Source organism: Mauremys mutica, chromosome 11, assembly GCF_020497125.1.
Source record: "Mauremys mutica isolate MM-2020 ecotype Southern chromosome 11, ASM2049712v1, whole genome shotgun sequence".
Classification (NCBI taxonomy): domain Eukaryota; kingdom Metazoa; phylum Chordata; order Testudines; family Geoemydidae; genus Mauremys; species Mauremys mutica.
The window spans coordinates 55,669,085-55,685,564 of NC_059082.1; the positions used below are offsets into that span (position 1 = coordinate 55,669,085).

General features: G+C 43.0%; 1 protein-coding gene across 7 annotated transcripts in view; it reads left to right on the forward strand.

Moving 5' to 3' along the window:
* Positions 1-16,480, forward strand: part of LOC123344345 (katanin interacting protein) — a 177,514-nt gene that overhangs the window by 108,354 nt on the left and 52,680 nt on the right. For 6 of the 7 annotated variants that reach the window (XM_044980454.1, XM_044980456.1, XM_044980452.1 and 3 more), the window contains 4 exons: positions 1,223-1,954; positions 3,344-3,552; positions 8,132-8,207; positions 16,299-16,476. In XM_044980454.1, coding sequence (XP_044836389.1) covers positions 1,223-1,954; positions 3,344-3,552; positions 8,132-8,207; positions 16,299-16,476 — 1,195 coding nt within the window. The remainder of the gene's footprint in view (positions 1-1,222; positions 1,955-3,343; positions 3,553-8,131; positions 8,208-16,298; positions 16,477-16,480) is intronic. The other variant, XM_044980457.1, reaches the window with a different exon arrangement.

Sequence of the window (16,480 nt, forward strand, 5' to 3'; positions counted from 1 at the left end):
ATCCGAGACTGCTATAACATGAAATATATGGCAGAATGCAGGTAAAACAGAGCAGGAGACATATAATTCTCCCCCAAGGAGTGCAGTCACAAATTTAATTAACACGTTTTTTTAAATGAGCATCATCAGCATGGAAACGTTCTCTGGAATGGTGGCCAAAGCATGAAGTGGCATACAAATTTTTAGATTATCTGGCACGTTAATTCCTTGCAATGTTGGCTACAAAAGTGCCATGTAAATGCCTATTCTCACTTTCAGGTGACATTGTAAATAAGAAGCAGGCAGCATTATTTCCTGTCAATGTAAACAAACGTGTTTGTCTTAGCAATTGGCTGAACAAGAAGTAGGACTGAGTGGACTTGTAGGCTCTAAAGTTTTACATTGTTTTGGTTTTTTTGAGTGCAGTTATATAACAAAAAAAATCTACATTTGTAAGTTTCATTTTTGTGAAAAAGATATTGCATTATGATACTTGTATGAAGTGAACTGAAAAACACTGTTTATCATTTTTACAGAGCAAATATTTGTAATAAAAATAATATAAAGTGAGCACTGTACACTTTGTATTCTGTGTTGTAATTGAAATCAATATATTTGAAAATGTAGAAAAGCGTCCAAAATATTTAATAAATTGCAATTGATATTCTATTGTTTAACAGTGTGATTAATCGCAATTAATTTTTTTAATCGTGATTAATATTTTTGAGTTAATTGCATGAATTAACTGCGATGGACAGCCCTAATCTGTACCTTTATACAAAGCTGCACCAGTATACTTGCACATCTGTGTCACTACAGTCTCTTGTATACTACAATCAAAAGCCCATTGAAAGCCTCCCATGATTTCAGAGGCCTTTGGACCAAGTTCTTTCACTTAAAATTTGCACGATGATCTTGTAATTGACTTGTATTTCCATAACAGTGCTCTGCTGATGATGCTCAGGCAGCCCTAAAACTTGGATTCCTTCCTTTGTTGGTTTGTGTCTCAACATTAACCTTTACTGACATAATTATTTTAACACTAAGATGGGAAAGGGAGTCAGAGATTTTAACATTGGGTGTGAGGAGAGAAGCAATGTAATAGCAGCATTAGAACGGAATGCTACAGCAAGAGGATCCAACATAACCAACGCAATGGTCTACGTTTGATAGTCTACATTGTGGGAATTAGTTTCTCATCATGTCTACATATATAAAGACTTTTCTTGGATTTTATTTTCAGATGAAGTCCTTAGTGTCAATGGTCTAAAAAACTTCAGAGCTGGGTGGCATAGTGAACAAGAACACACTCTGCAGGAGTCTTGGAACTCCCTTCTAAAGTTCAATTATTCTCACCGTGGACGAATCTCCAACATGGATTTTCAAGGGGATATCTTTGATGAGTTTCTCCATCAGCAGAAAATCAGCCGGCACGGAGAACATCAGCTTGTGAGGAAAGAAGGAATACAAGTGCTACCAAAAAGACAAGAAGAAAATTACATGGAGACAGATGATGGAAATGATTTTAAAATCCCTGTTTTGCCATATGGACGGCACTTAATAATAGACATTAAATCCACGTGGGGAGACAGACACTATGTTGGTCTTAATGGAATTGAAGTTTTTACTTCCAAAGGAGAGCCTGTTCAGATTTCAAAGATAAAAGCTGAGCCACCTGATATAAATATTTTACCAGCCTATGGCAAAGATCCAAGAGTAATAACCAATCTAACTGATGGGGTAAATCGGACACAGGATGACATGCACCTTTGGCTAGCACCCTTTACTCCTGGGAAGCCTCACCATATCTATATTGACTTTGTGAATCCCTGCCAAGTAGCTATGATTAGGATTTGGAATTATAATAAATCCCGAATACACTCCTTCCGAGGTGTGAAGGATATTACAATGCTATTAGATGAGCAATGCATCTTCAAAGGAGAAATTGCAAAGGCTTCAGGAACATTGTCTGGAGGTATAGTATGATCCCTCATTTTCTTTGTGAAAACGACACCTGGCTACACTGCTGTTTTTAGCATGCTAGCTAGAGTTAGCATGGGTACCTCTGCATGAGCTGGGAATCAAACTTCCCAACTCAAATGTAGATGTATCCTCTGTAAAGAGATTTTTTTTATATTTATAGCTCCTAGAGTCCCCAGCCAGGACAGGGAACAGACAAAAAAACAGAAGATTGTCTCTGCCCCAGACAGCTTACAGTCTTGGGCTTTATTTGGATTGTCCTTGTTTTTATGTGTATGAGATCTTTTTTTACAGATTTATATTTTAGATATGTTTAAAAATCATCTGGATTCTCTGGACTCACCTACACTACAATAAAAAATTGTGTTTTAACATGTTAACTACAGTAGAACCTCAAAGATACAACCACCAGAGTTACAGACTTACCGGTCAACCGGACACCATGTGGAACCGGAATTAATCAATCAGGCAGCAGCGGAGACAAAAAACCACAAATACTGTACTGCCTTAGGGCTTTAGCCCTGGAGCTCAGGGCTTCAGCCATGGGAGGTTGGGACTGCAGCCGCAAGTGGGGGATCAGGGCTCCAGGTTGGGGAGGGCTCAGGGCTTCAGCCCCATGGGTAGGGTGACCAGACGGCAAGTGTGAAAAATCGGTACAGGGGGTAGGGGGTAATAGGAGCCTATTTAAGAAAAAGACCCAAAAATCGGGAAGGTCCTTATAAAATCAGGTCATCTGGTCACCCTACCCATTGGTGCACCAGGGCTCAGGACTTTAGCTACAAGGAGAGGACCAGTTTCAGCCCCAGCACTCCCCCAGTAGCTAAAGCCCCGAGCCCCAGTGGGCCCCCCTGGCTGAAACCAGGAGCAGAGTAGTGGGGAGCCCCAAGCCCCGATGCCTGTGACGGGGCTGAAATCAAGAACAGAACCATGGGGCTTCTGCCCCAAACCCCAGCACTCCCCACCACGTCTAAAGCCCTGAGCCCCATTGCTCCTGTGGGGCAGAAGCCCTGAGGTCCCTGCCCAGAGCCCTGGCACCCCAAAGGTCAGAAGCCCTGACCGCCCCGACCCTGCGGCTGCAGCCCCAGCCCCCTGTGGCTGAAGTCCATAATGTCTTGTTCAGAGTTATGGAACATTTCAGAGTTACGAACAACCTCCATTCCCGAGGTGTCCGTAACTCTGAGGTTCTACTGTAACATGACTGTAAACTGTAGCATAGACAAGGAATAAATTGTCCCTTGTCTGTTACAATTTACAATCATATTAGTTAAACATATTACTCAACACATGTTAAAACATAGTTCCATATTGTAGTGTACTGAAGCCCTTGGTTTGCAGTGCTTTCATGTTGTGTTTTTAATTCCTAATGTCTTATTGTGCTTTTCAGCTCCAGAGCACTTTGGGGATACTATATTGTTCACGACTGATGATGATATTCTAGAGGCCATATTCTGCTATGATGAGACTTATGATGGAGAAATTGAAAATGTGTGCTCGCTGAGATATGAGGAAGAGCTAAAGAGACCAAGAACTGCTGATGGGGAGGGAGATGAGAGACCTTTTACACAAGCAGGCTTAAGAACAGATGATAAGCAGGTAGGACACATATTAATGAGGATTTCTAAGGAAACTATCTTCTATTTCCATTGAATAGTTCCAGTGGCAATAATTGATATCAGGGACTGAAGCTGGGACTGATATGGCTGTCAGTCTGTTCTGAGGATTTTATCGCCAATCATATTACTGGGAGAAATTTGTTTTCAAAATGAATATTGTATTCCAATTTTTGTCTTTTCTGATTTATTCATGAGCATTTAATGAAGGCTATAGTGATATTATACACAAACTTCTTCTTTAATTATGTGGATAGAGATAAGACAGAATTTCTTTTGGTTTAGACCCAGCTGCATGTGTATACCGCTTTGAAATTTATCTGTGTTTTTAATCCACAACTTTTACTTTTCTGAGTGTCAGGGCTGCAGGTCTCAAACGCCAGTTCACAGGGCTCTTAGGCACCAGTATGTTCCAACCCGCCACCCAGTCACCTGTTTTAAAGTGATCAGAACTCAAAGTTCACCTCTGACAGAGGACTCAAGCCTTGGCCTCTGATGGGTGGAACTCCAGGAATCCTGTTTGATTCACTGCTTCTATTTGAACCAAGCAGAGGAACAGGAATTCATCTGTGCAACTGGGTTTCCCTGCTTAGGATGGCATCCCCTGCATTACTTGCTCCTACTGCCTAATCTGATCTCCACCTGACCCTGCTGACATCTGACTCTCTTTTTGCCCTCTGGCCTATCTCAGACTCTGATCACCTGGTATCCGGACCTGGCTTCCAACTCCTGTTCTGACCAATAGGCCTGGACCATTCACATCCTGCTTGTGACACTGGGCTTAAGTCAGCTATAAAAGTAAACCCTGAACTAAAACTTATTCAAAAGTTCTTTGTGAAAATTTTCTCTACAGATCCAAATTGTGGCAGCTAGGCAACTTACCTTATGAGCCAGGGAACTAAGCAGAGCAATATAATCTGTCAGGGAGCACTTGCTCATCTGTCATGGTATAAAAGACTCTCTTGTGATTTCATCCCCTTAAAGTTCAGTAAGTCGTGGAACATTGGGGAAATTCCAAAGGACTGGAAGAAAATTAATGTTGTGCCAATATTAAAAAGGGTAAACAGGTGACCCAAGTAATTGTGGGCCTGTCAGCTTGACACTTAGAAAAAACAATGGAATGGCTGATACAGGAATAAAAAATTAGAGGAGGATAATATAGTTAATGCTAATCCTCATGTGTTAATAGAAAATAGATCTTGTCAAACTAATTTCATATCTTTTTTATGAGATTACAAGTTTGGTTGATAAAGGTAATAGTGTAGATGTAATATACTTATGTACAGCATTGGCTTTGGTACTACACAACATTTTGATTGAAAAACTATAAAGATATAAAATCAACAGAGTAAATAGACTAAAAACTGGCTAACAGATAGGTCTCAGAATGCAATAGGGGAATCATCATCTAGCACGTGTTTCTAGTGGGTCCTCTGGGGATTGGTTCTTGGCCCTATGGTATTTAATATTTTTATCAATGATCTGGAAGAAAACGTAAAATCATCACTGATAAAGTTTGTAGATGACACAAAGTTTGGATGGGTGGTAAGTAATGAAGAAAACAGTTCACTGATACAGACTGATCTGGATCGCTTGGTAATCTGGGCATAAGCAAACAATGTGCATGTTAGTACAGCCAAATATGTAAGATCATACATCTAGGAACAAAGAATGCAGACCATATTTATATGATGCGGGAAGCAATGATTCTGAAAAAGACTCGGAGGTCATAGTAGATAAATAGCTGAACATGAGCTCTTGATGCGATACTGGGGCCAAAACAGCTAATGTGATCCTTTAATGTATAAATAAGGAAATATTATGTAGGAGAAGAGAAGTTGTATTACCTCTGTATTTGACACTGGTGTGACTGCTAGTGGACTATTGTGTCCAGTTCTGGTGTCCACAATCCAAGAAGGATGTTAACAACTTGGAGAGAGTTCAGAGAAGAGCCACATGAATGATTAAAGTATCATAGAAATGTAGGACTGGAAGAGACCTCAAGAAGTCATCAAGTCCAGCCCCCTGTATTGAGGTAGGACAAAGTAAACATAGACCGTCCCTGACAGATGTTTGTTCAACCTGTGCTTATAAACCTCCAATGATGGGGATTCCACAACCTCCCTTGGAAGCCTGTTCCAGCATTTAACTACCCTTATAGTTAGAAAGTTTTTCCTAGATCTAACCTAAATCTCCCTTCTGCCGATTAAGCCCATGACTTCTTGTCCTAGTTTCAGTGGATGTGGAGAACAGTTGATCACTGTCCTCTTTATAACAGCCCTTGACATATTTGAGAACTGTTATCAGGTCCCCCCTCAGCCTTCTTTTCTCAAGACTAAACATGCCCAGTTTTCTAACCTTTCCTCATAGGTCTGGCTTTCTAAACCTTTTATAATTGTTGTGGCTATTCTCTGGACTTTCTGCAATTTATCTTTCCTAAAGTGTGGTGCCCAGAGTTGGACACAGTACTCCAGCTGAGGCCTCACCATCACCAAGGAGAATGGGACAATTACCTCCTGTGTCTTACATAAAACACTCTTGTTAATACATCCCAGATTAGCCTTTTTCACTGCTGCATAACATTGTTCACTAATGTTCAGTTTGTGATCCACTATAATCCCCTGATCCTTTTCAGCAGTGCTACCACCTAGCCAGTTATTCCCCATTTTGAAGTTGTGCCTTTGATTTTTCCTTCCTAAGTGTAGTAATTTGCACTTGTCTTTATTGAATATCATCTTGTTAATTTCAGACCAATTCTCTCATTTCTCAAGATCATTTTTAATTTTAATCCTGTCCTCCAAAGTCCTTGCAACGCCCCACCAGTCCAGTGTCATCCCCAAATTTTATAAGCACTATTCTCCATTCCAGTATAATAGACTCATAGATTCCAGGGCCAGAAGGGACCATTGTGATCATCTGTTCTGACCTCCTGCATAACACAGGCCAGATAACTGCCCCACAATAATGCCTAGAGCAGATCTTTTAGAAAAACATTCAGTTCTGCTTTAAAAATTGTCAGGGATGGCGAATCCACCATGACCCTTGATAAGTTGTTCCAATGGTTAATTACTCTCACTGTTAAAATTTTAAGCCTTATTTCCAGTCTGAATTTGTCTAGCTTCAACTTCCAGCCCCTGGAGTGTATTATACCTTTGTCTGCAAGACTGAAGAGCCCGTTATTAAATATTTGTTCCCTAGGTAGGTATTTATAGACTGTAGTCAAGTCAACCCTTAACCTTCTCTTTGTTAAACTAAATAGATTGACCTCTTCGAGTCTATCACTATAAGGCAGGTTTTCTAATCCTTTAATAATTCTCGTGGCTCTTCTCTGAATCATCTCCAATTTATCAACATCCTTCTGGACTCATGGGCACCAGAACTGGACACAGTGTTCTAGCAGTGATCACACCAATGTCAAATACAGAAGTAAAATAACCTTTCTACTCCTGCTCAAGATTCCCCTGTTTATGCATTCAAGTATTGCATTAGTCCTTTTGGCCACAGCATCCCACTGGGAGTTCATGTCCAGCTAATTATCCACTAAATCTTTTACACAATCACTGCTTCCCAGGATAGAGTCCCCCATCCTGTAAGTATGGCCTACATTATTTGTTCCTAGGTGTATACAGCTACATTTAGCCATATTAAAATAAATATTATTTGCTTGCACCCAGCTTACAGAGCGATCTGGATTGCTTGGTATCAGTGACCTGTCTTCTTCATTATTTACCACTCTCCCAAATTTTGGGTCATCTGCAAACTTTATCAGTGATGATTTTATGTTTTCTTCCAGGTCATTGAGAAAAATACAACTTATTACATATAATGTTTCCATGTGCATTTACCATGATATTATTTATCAGCAAATTATGAGTTTTTAAATAATACCTCACAAGACATACATTGTACACACATTATTACAATAGTCTGTAGGGTGTGAACACAGGGTTATATTCTGTCACAATATGGAAACAGTAAATCCACACAGCTAGTGTGGAATAGAGTTTGTGTATTTGGATTAATGGACCCACATTCTGGCAATTCATCAGAATGAGACCAAATTGCAGTTCACCAGAATGAGAATCTTGTGTTCATTTATAATACACTAGTGTCATGTGAAATAAGTGCACCATAAGTGATAAGATTTCTTTGTAAATTATAGTTTATCCCTTTCCTCTGTCTGTGTGTTCCATTCTATGCATCTGAAGAAGTGAGCTGTAGCCCACGAAAGCTTATGCTGAAATAATTTTGTTAGTCTCTAAGATGCCACATGTACTCCTGTTCTTTTTGCGGATACAGACTAACATGGCTGCTACTCTGAAACCTTTCCTCTAGGTGTCTTTTTTCTTTTTCTTCTGTTCTTACAGATTGTCCTTCCCCCTGTCCCAGCCTGTTGTCATGTCTCATTATTTTATCTGTCAAATTAAGATTGTGAGCACTCTAGGTCCAGGGCTTGTCTTCTTTCTTGTGCACATAGTTCTTTGCACATCAATAACACTGTATCAGCAATACACTATATACAACATATGAATATCCACTGCACTTCTTGGTTTCCTTTTTAGGTTCAAGAGCAAGTGATGGTGTCAGACCATCTTTCTGAGCTTACACCCAAGGTACCCGGGGTATACACTGGACAATGTAAGTACTGTGTTTTGCCATTTTTTCTTGTAATATACAAACTAACATATTACATACCACATTCTTACACCCATAACATCTGCAAACATTATCACGTGAGATTTTTCTCCAGCACAGTTGTGTACAGACTCCTGATGAATGTTGGAATGAAGTAAAGAAGAGTAATTAAGTGTTCATAGGGTTAAGCTTTGTTTATTATAGAATTTAGCACACCATAACATTTAGAATTTAACCCAATTTTCTGTAATATTCAGCAAAATGGCACAAGGTAATTGACCAGTCCCTGAATGAAGGCTGATTTGAATTAGCTCTGCCCCTGTCAGTTTCTGTGTAAACTGGTGGGATGTCTCTGGCCAGGTCTACACTAGGAGTGCTTTAGCGGTATAGGAATACCAGTCTAGTGTACCAGCAAAGCACTCCCCTCACCCCCCCCAAGAATGAAATAAGCTATGCTGCTGAAAGTGCTGTTTTACCAGCTAACTGCATCTGCACTGGGCTTTCAGCTGTGTTATTCAGGGCTCACACCCCATCACACCCTTGACTGACACAGCTATGCTGGCAGAACTCTGTAATATAGACCCAATCTCAGTAGAAATAGAACAGCAGTAATCGGTAGGAGCAAATCTTTAATGGCAAAGTGTTATAATAAACAACACAAACAACAAAATACCTCCACAGCTAGGATTGAATCAGTAGTACCTTGATAAAGATCCCTGCCTTCGCACAGGCATTCTCCCTCCTCTACCACCCCAGCAGCCCTTCTGTAACTCTCCCTATGAGCACTTGTACAAAGGGAGAGGAAAATGAAACTGGAGTTAACATCTCCAGGGACTGCCCTTGCCCCATCACAGTCTACTTCAGGAGACAAGACTCTTGAGCTTGCCAGTTGAAACTACTATTGATTAGCATCCGTGTAAGCTCTGCAGAGATCGCCACACTTAGGGTATGACTAATGTGCATAGCATGAGCTCAGCGTTGTGTAATTATTAATAGCAGGTTATATGTAGCTGGACTGCACAGTTTGGCTGCCCTGCTGTTTGTTATACAGAGTATCATGAGTATTAGTGCTTCTTCAGACTTGGTAAAAGGCAGCTACTTGTGGGATTTATTGTTATTTATGAAATGAGAAATATTTTTACAGTTACTATGGTGGATTTATCCCACCTTATTCACTGGAATTTTACCTGCTGTATCTAGATATTATTGATACTTGTTTAGTAAACCTATGAGCCTGTGGAATGTGAAAAGCCACCTGTCTGTATGTATACAATACTGCTGCACACTACTTTGGCAGTCCTGCAGCAGCTATCTCACACTGCTTTGTGGTCAACTGTTACCGACCTGTCTGTGTACCTCTGTGCCCTCCCCTCTTCTGGTGTCAAGTAGCCAGGATGCCCCCTCTCCCATTTTAAAACTGACACAGGGACAGATTTTGCCAATTTGCTGTTGGATTATATTCTCTCAGCATTGCTGAAATATTACTCCAGAAACTCCACAACATGCCTCACACAGCCTGTTGGAGCTGTGCCGAGACAGTGGATCTCATCGCCATCTAAGGAGAAGCCTCAGTGCAGGAAGCTCTTGTGGCCAGTCACTGCAATAAAGACCTTTTTGTGGACATTGCTAACAGATGACCACAACGGGCCACAAGCAGAATGCTGACCAGTGCAAAATAAAAAGCAAACAGCTCAGGAGAACCTATATTCAAACTGGGATGACAGAAAATGGTCCAGGAGTAAATAGGTGTCCTGTCCACTTTTTGAGGATCTGGACAGGATTTTGCAGTATTACTCAACCTCCCAAACCAGGGAGGCTCTTCGGAGGAGGACCTTGAGGAGGCCATTGACGAGCTTAGGTTCTCTAGGTTCCCTGAGAGTTAGGTTCTCTTTGGGACTACAGCCTAGAAGATGCCAGCCTAGAAGAAGGCAACCCTGATTGCTGCCGAATAATGACTAAGCCCAATTCCCAGCCAGCAAACCTGGCCAGGACTGAAGAGGGAGATCCTGCGGAGAGAACCTCACCATGTAAGTGTCTAGCTTTACAATTTATTATTGTTGTTGTTATTGTGCTTACTGCTGTACTAGCTTCCATTACAGGTGCCCCATGGTTGCAGCCATTGTAGGTGAATGTGAGCTAGGAGCCTTGCTGACTCTTCAGCCCCCGCCCGCATCCATCCCTTCTTCAACCCATGCTGTCCACTACCTTCCTCCCTTATATACATTTTCAAAATGGCGGCTGTTCCAACTGGGAAATCGGCCTCTGTCACAGTTCCAGTGTAACTGCACCTGTATTCCCCCTCCATGGTTCATTGAGGGCACCTACTTAAAGGTTTCTGGCCCCCAGCCATCACCTCTCTTTGGCAGAGAGCCACATCTCACTCTTTCCAGATCAGGTATTTTTCAGGCTGCACAGTTCCCTGCCTACACTGTGATACCCCCAGCAAACCAGACTGTCTAAACAGGCCAGCATCTGTGCTTTGCTTTCTCTCCAAAGGCTGTGAACAGTGTAATTACCCTCAGTTACCAAATACCACACAGCTCTTTCTAAGCAAGCACGTTTATTCTTAAAGTGAAAGCATTAAAGAGAAAACATAGTAAAACAATAAAAGCACACACACCCATGCTTAAAAGCTTACTGGGGGTCACCCCAACTCCAGCATCAGGCTCTAGTAGCTGTAAATCCTTGAAAACCCACAACTAGGTTTTCCCAGTAGTTACAAGTTCATAACTGTCTCAGATTCAGAACCAGAACAACAAGCAGGGGAGTTCATCTGTTTTTTAATACAGCTCAGGCCTTTGATCACCACTCTCTGGCAACAGGTAATCAGTAGACAAAGACCGCTCCTCAGGGTGTAGCTTCAAAAGTCAAGGTTTTTTGCATAACTAGAAGTGGTGAATTTGCCTTAACCTCCCTCTAGCTATTCCCCAGGAAATCCACTTAATGCATATTGCCCCAAAAGTCCATTTTTGTCCGGCAAATTTTCAATATAGTTCTTTGAACACTCAGGCCTCTCATCCCATCTCCTCTCTAAAGAGGTGACATACAATCCCAGCCCATAATAATACTTAATCTTTGCATTTAACAGAATGGACCCCAAAGATACTTAAACTTAATTCAATAAGGTTTTTTAAGGATACTGTAAGAAATTGACATGTCTGTCACAACCTCTGTTTCATACTAAAGTCCTGACTATCAACCATTTTTAGTCCCACACCACAGAGGACTCAATTGCTTGATATTCATCTAGATATTGTGGGGGATATCTGCATGGTCATTGCCCCCAGAATAGCTCGCAACTCTCTTCCATTTCTGCAGCATTTCTTGGGGAACCATCTTGGGCAGATGTGACCAACTGTGGCTCTGGAGCCACATGCGGCTCTTCAGAAGTTAATATGCAGTTCCTTGTATAGGCACCAATTCCAGAGCTGGAGCTAGAGGCGCCAACTTTCCAATGTGCCAGGGGGTGCTCACTGCTCAACCCCTGGCTCTGCCATAGGCCCTGCCCCCACTCCACCACCTCCCCTGAGCCTGCAGTGCCCTCACTCCTCCTCCCCACCCCCAAACCACCTGTGCGCCACGAAACAGCTGACCGGGAGGTGCTGAGAGGCTGCCAGTGGGTGGGAGGCACTGAGAGGAGCTGATGGGACACTGCTGACGTATTACTGTGGCTCTTTGGCAAAGTGCATTGTTTAAATTCTGGCTCCTTCTCAGACTCAGGTTGGCCACTCCTTGGGGAATAACTTCACAGCATATCTCACTAGTCTGCTCTTTGCCTTTTTGAGTAAGGCCATTCTCTGCCTTCTAGTCACCCGCCTCAGTGCAATGTCATAGAGAGTCAGGATAGCCTAAAGGGGATGTAGAGGGAATTACTGTTCAGCTCACCGCTGGGTTCCCACCGGTAAGGCCTCCAACACCATATAAACTCCTCTAAGGCACACCAAACCTGCAAAGGCAGACCAGGAACATAATTCCCAGCTCCCAGCCTCCAAGGCACAACAGCAAAGCCAAATAGTATATACTGAACAGACAAAAATCCCAGTGCAGCCAACCCTCCTCATGTACAAACCACTCCCCATATCTGAGGTTCCCCAACCTGGGTAGACTCTCAGTGAGGTAAAATCAGAAATACATATAAAAATGCTATTGTAGTCTGTATGGAATAGGAACAATAACTGTTTTTGTTTTTTTCTTACTCCCACAGCCATGGCACCTGCAGTGGCCAGATCTTCAAGGATGGGATCTTTATCTACAGCTGAGCTGCTTGCTAACCTGCAGGGGAGAAAATGGAAGACTCAGGACAAAACTGTTATGGACCTCATCAAAATCCTAAAGTAAAACCAGAATAGTGGAGAGATGGAGGCATTATTTGAGAATGGAGAGGGAAAAAGAGAGGGAACTCTACAGGGAGATCATGGGATCCAGAGAGAATGTGGTCCAGGACAGCATGACAGTTTCCAGGGAGCGGTGCTGTGGCCAAAGACAGTATTGACAAAGAATGGGAGATGCAGAGCCAGCTTCTGGAGGGAATGTAAAGCCTAAATGCTCTGCTGCAACGCATGTTGATGTAGGGCAGCAGGTGCTGCAAGTGTCATACAGCAGGACTCAGCCATGTTCTGCAGCCCCTAGATAATAAGCAGGGGCGGCTCTAGCCATTTCGCCGCCCCAAGCACGGTGGCACGCCAGTCCCGCGGCTCCGGTGGACCTCCCGCAGGTGTGCCTGCGAATGCTCCACCGAAGCCGCGGGACCGGCGGACCCTCCGCAGGGACGCCTGCGGGAGGTCCACCGGAGCTGCCTGCCGCCCTCCTGGCGACCGGCAGAGCGCCCCCCGCGGCATGCCACCCCAAGCACGCGTTTGGCGTGCTGGGGCCTGGAGCCGCCCCTGATAATAAGAGATACTGGGAATAGCAGCAACTCCTCCCAACTGTAGCCCCTCCCCCTGTGCAGTCCTCCCAGTGGCCATTCCGTTCCCAGAGGCAGATCTGGGCATTGAGAACATTTGCACATGGGAACAAGGCTCTTTTGAGCCTTCCAGCGCCCCTGGTAACTTTGAGCCTTGCCACTCAACGCCAGAAGGCCCTCGAACAAGAAGAAACAGAGGCCAGATGTATACATCCCTATGACTTTAAGCCACCCTCCCCCTTGTTTTGTTTTACACTGCAGTTTTGCACTTTCCGTTTTTACGTCACTATTGTTTTAATTAAAGGTTTCTTTCTGGTTGTTAGTTAATAGATTGTTTAATGTATTAATAATAAAAATTGTTGTTTCATTATTGCTTCTGCTTCAGTTAAAGCTTTATTTAGTTTGTTACATAGCTGATTGTGGTTACATAATAAAAACCGTTAAAATTCATACATAGTGAGTCATCAAATCATTTTAACATAGAAAATCCTTAAACCTGAAATAATTCACAGCACATTTTCTGGCCCTGAGACTCAAAATAACAGCAGTAGGCGTCTCTGATAATAGAGCCTCAACTGTTTCTGTAGGATGCCTTGGTGGCTGCTCACACTGCTGAGTGAGTCTCTGCATCTCCATCTCCTACCCATCGTTAAGGCTTTCTCCCTTACTCTCACAAATATTGTGCAAAATCCAACATGCTGCTATAATGGTTGGAACTTGTTTTCTGCTGCTTTCTACCTATTCCAGAAGCAGCAGCACCTTCTTTTCAAAAGCCCAGATGCTTAATCCACTGCCATTCTGGAACTAGCGGGGTGATAGTTGAACTGTTCCTTCTGTTGAAGCATCCTGTGAACAGCTTCATTAACCAGAGAAGCAGAGGATAAGCCAAGTCTCCCAGGATAACTGGAGCAACCTCCCCACCATTAGTGTCCATAGTGATCCGGGGGGAGGGGGGGGGGAGCAAACTGTCCATTATTCATTAAGGTAAAAAGAGCTGAGTTCCAAAAGATCCTAGTATCATGGACCCTTCCAGGCCACCCTGCTCTTATATCTGTTAACCTGCCATGGCAGTCAACCAGCTCTTGGAGTACCATGGAGAAATAAACCTTTCTGTTAATAAATTCCTTTCTATTTTATAAATTCTTCATCCTAGTGTGTATGTGGAGGAAGAGAGGGTTGCGAAATAATAGGCACCTGAGTCCATCAATTGCCCCAATACAATTTGGGAACCCCAAATGTGCAAAGCTATTAATGACCCCCTGAGCATTACCAAGCTGTGTAACCCAGTGTACCTTTTCCATGGCAACACATACCTGGGTGACAGTGGCCCCAGTAGTCAATCTCCCCCATGTCAAACTGGTTGGCTGAGGATCAATAGCATTTGGGGATGGCCAGCTTCCAGATGGCAATGGTGACCCATGTCTCCACAGGCATGGGGCACCATGTATGGTAAGCTGTCACTGCAGCTCTGGGATTAGTTCAGTACAGATCTCAAAAAAGGTTGCCTTCCCCTCCTGAAATTCTCTTGATTTTAAAATTGTGAGTGGTAGAGAATCCACTACAAAAGTTGGTAAATGGTTCCAATGGTTAGTTACTCTCACTGTTAAAAATGGATGCCTTGTTTCCAATCTAAATTGGTCCAGCTTCAACTTCAACAGCCAGTAGCTCATGTTGGACCTTTCTCTGCTAGATTGAAGAGTCTATTGTTAAATATTTGTTCCATGTGTAGGTTCTTGGACTATAATCAAGTCACCTTCTCTTTGTTAAGCTAAATAGATCGAGTTTGAGTCTATCACTATAAGGCATTTTTTCTAATTCTTTGATCATTCTCATGGCTCTTTTTGGAACCCTGTCCAATTTATCAACATCCTTCTTGAACTGAGCATGCTAGAACTGGACACAGTATTCCAGCAGTGATAGCACCAGTGCCAAATACAGAGGTAAAATAACCTCTCTGTTCTTACTTGAGATTCTCCTGTTTATGCATCCCAGGATCTCACTAGTTCTTTTGGCCACAGCATCCCAATGGAAGCTCATGTTCAGCTGATTATCCACTCCCCACCCCAAATCTTTTTCAGATTTTTAATCAGCACGTTGTGTGGTACCAAGTCAAACGCCTTATAGAAGTCTAAGGGCAGGTCCATACTCACCGCACGGGTTGACGCGGTGAGTTCGACTGAGTTCGAACTATCGCGTCTAATCAAGACGCGATAGTTCGAACTCCCTGCGCGCTCCGGTCGACTCCGGAACTCCACCACCGCGAACGGCGGTGGCGGAGTCGACCTTGGAGCCGCGGATTTCGACCCCGCCGCGTCTGGACGGGTAAGTCAGTCGAACTAGGGTACTTCGAGTTCAGCTACGCTATTCGCGTAGCTGAACTTGCGTACCCTAGTTCGACCCCCCCCCCTTAGTGTAGACCAGGCATAAGTATATTACATCAACACTATTACTTTTATCAACCAAATTTATAGTCTCATAAAATATCAAGTTAGTTTAACAGAATCTATTTTGCATAATTCCATGTGGGGTGGGGACAGTTGGTGGCAGGGGAAGGGAAGGGGCAGGGAAGCAGCTACTTGCTGGGACCAAGGAGGAGGAGAGCCAGTGACAGCTAGGAACAGGGAAAGGAGGATCAGGAAGCTGCTAGAAGTGGGATGGAGGCAAGTGTAGCCAGATGCTCCAAAATTGTGTGAGGGCATGAGTGCTTCACATCATCACCAGAGCTCCTGCAGCAGGGGTCAAAATCATGGGACTCTGCATAAAATCATAAAAGGTGGCAGTAGTGGGGGTGACATAGAGTGTTCTGTCAGGAAGATGCTCTTAGCAGCAGTTTGAATGGACTTGATGGGGTGAGTTTGCAGGCACTGAGTTCACATTTGAATGCCCGCTCCCAAAGATTTTGAAACTCCTGCATCTTTGTGGATAACAAGCTACTCTGAATTCCTTAGATCCCCTGCTATCTCCAGTTACTGTTAGCAAATCTTAGTTAGCCCTTCAACTTGCATACTGTTATTTTGCACTTTTCTGGATGCACCTGGAAAAAAACAAAAGGAGGCACTTCCTTCTTGTTGCATGCTAATTATGGAGGTTTGGATTAATAAACTGATCTGCTAGTATGTGCTTTAGGATAATTTCTTTGGTGCCTCCTGCTACTGACTGATGAATATGTGTGTGTTCATTCTTATTTTTAGGTCTGCAGCTAAATTTCACCTTATCCTGGGGAGACACACATTATCTTGGACTGACCGGACTTGAAATAGTAGGAAAGGATGGTCAAGCTTTACCAATTACTATGGATCAGATTTCTGCTTCACCACAAGATTTAAATGACCTTGCAGAGTACATGGAAGATTCCAGAACATTAGACAAGTAA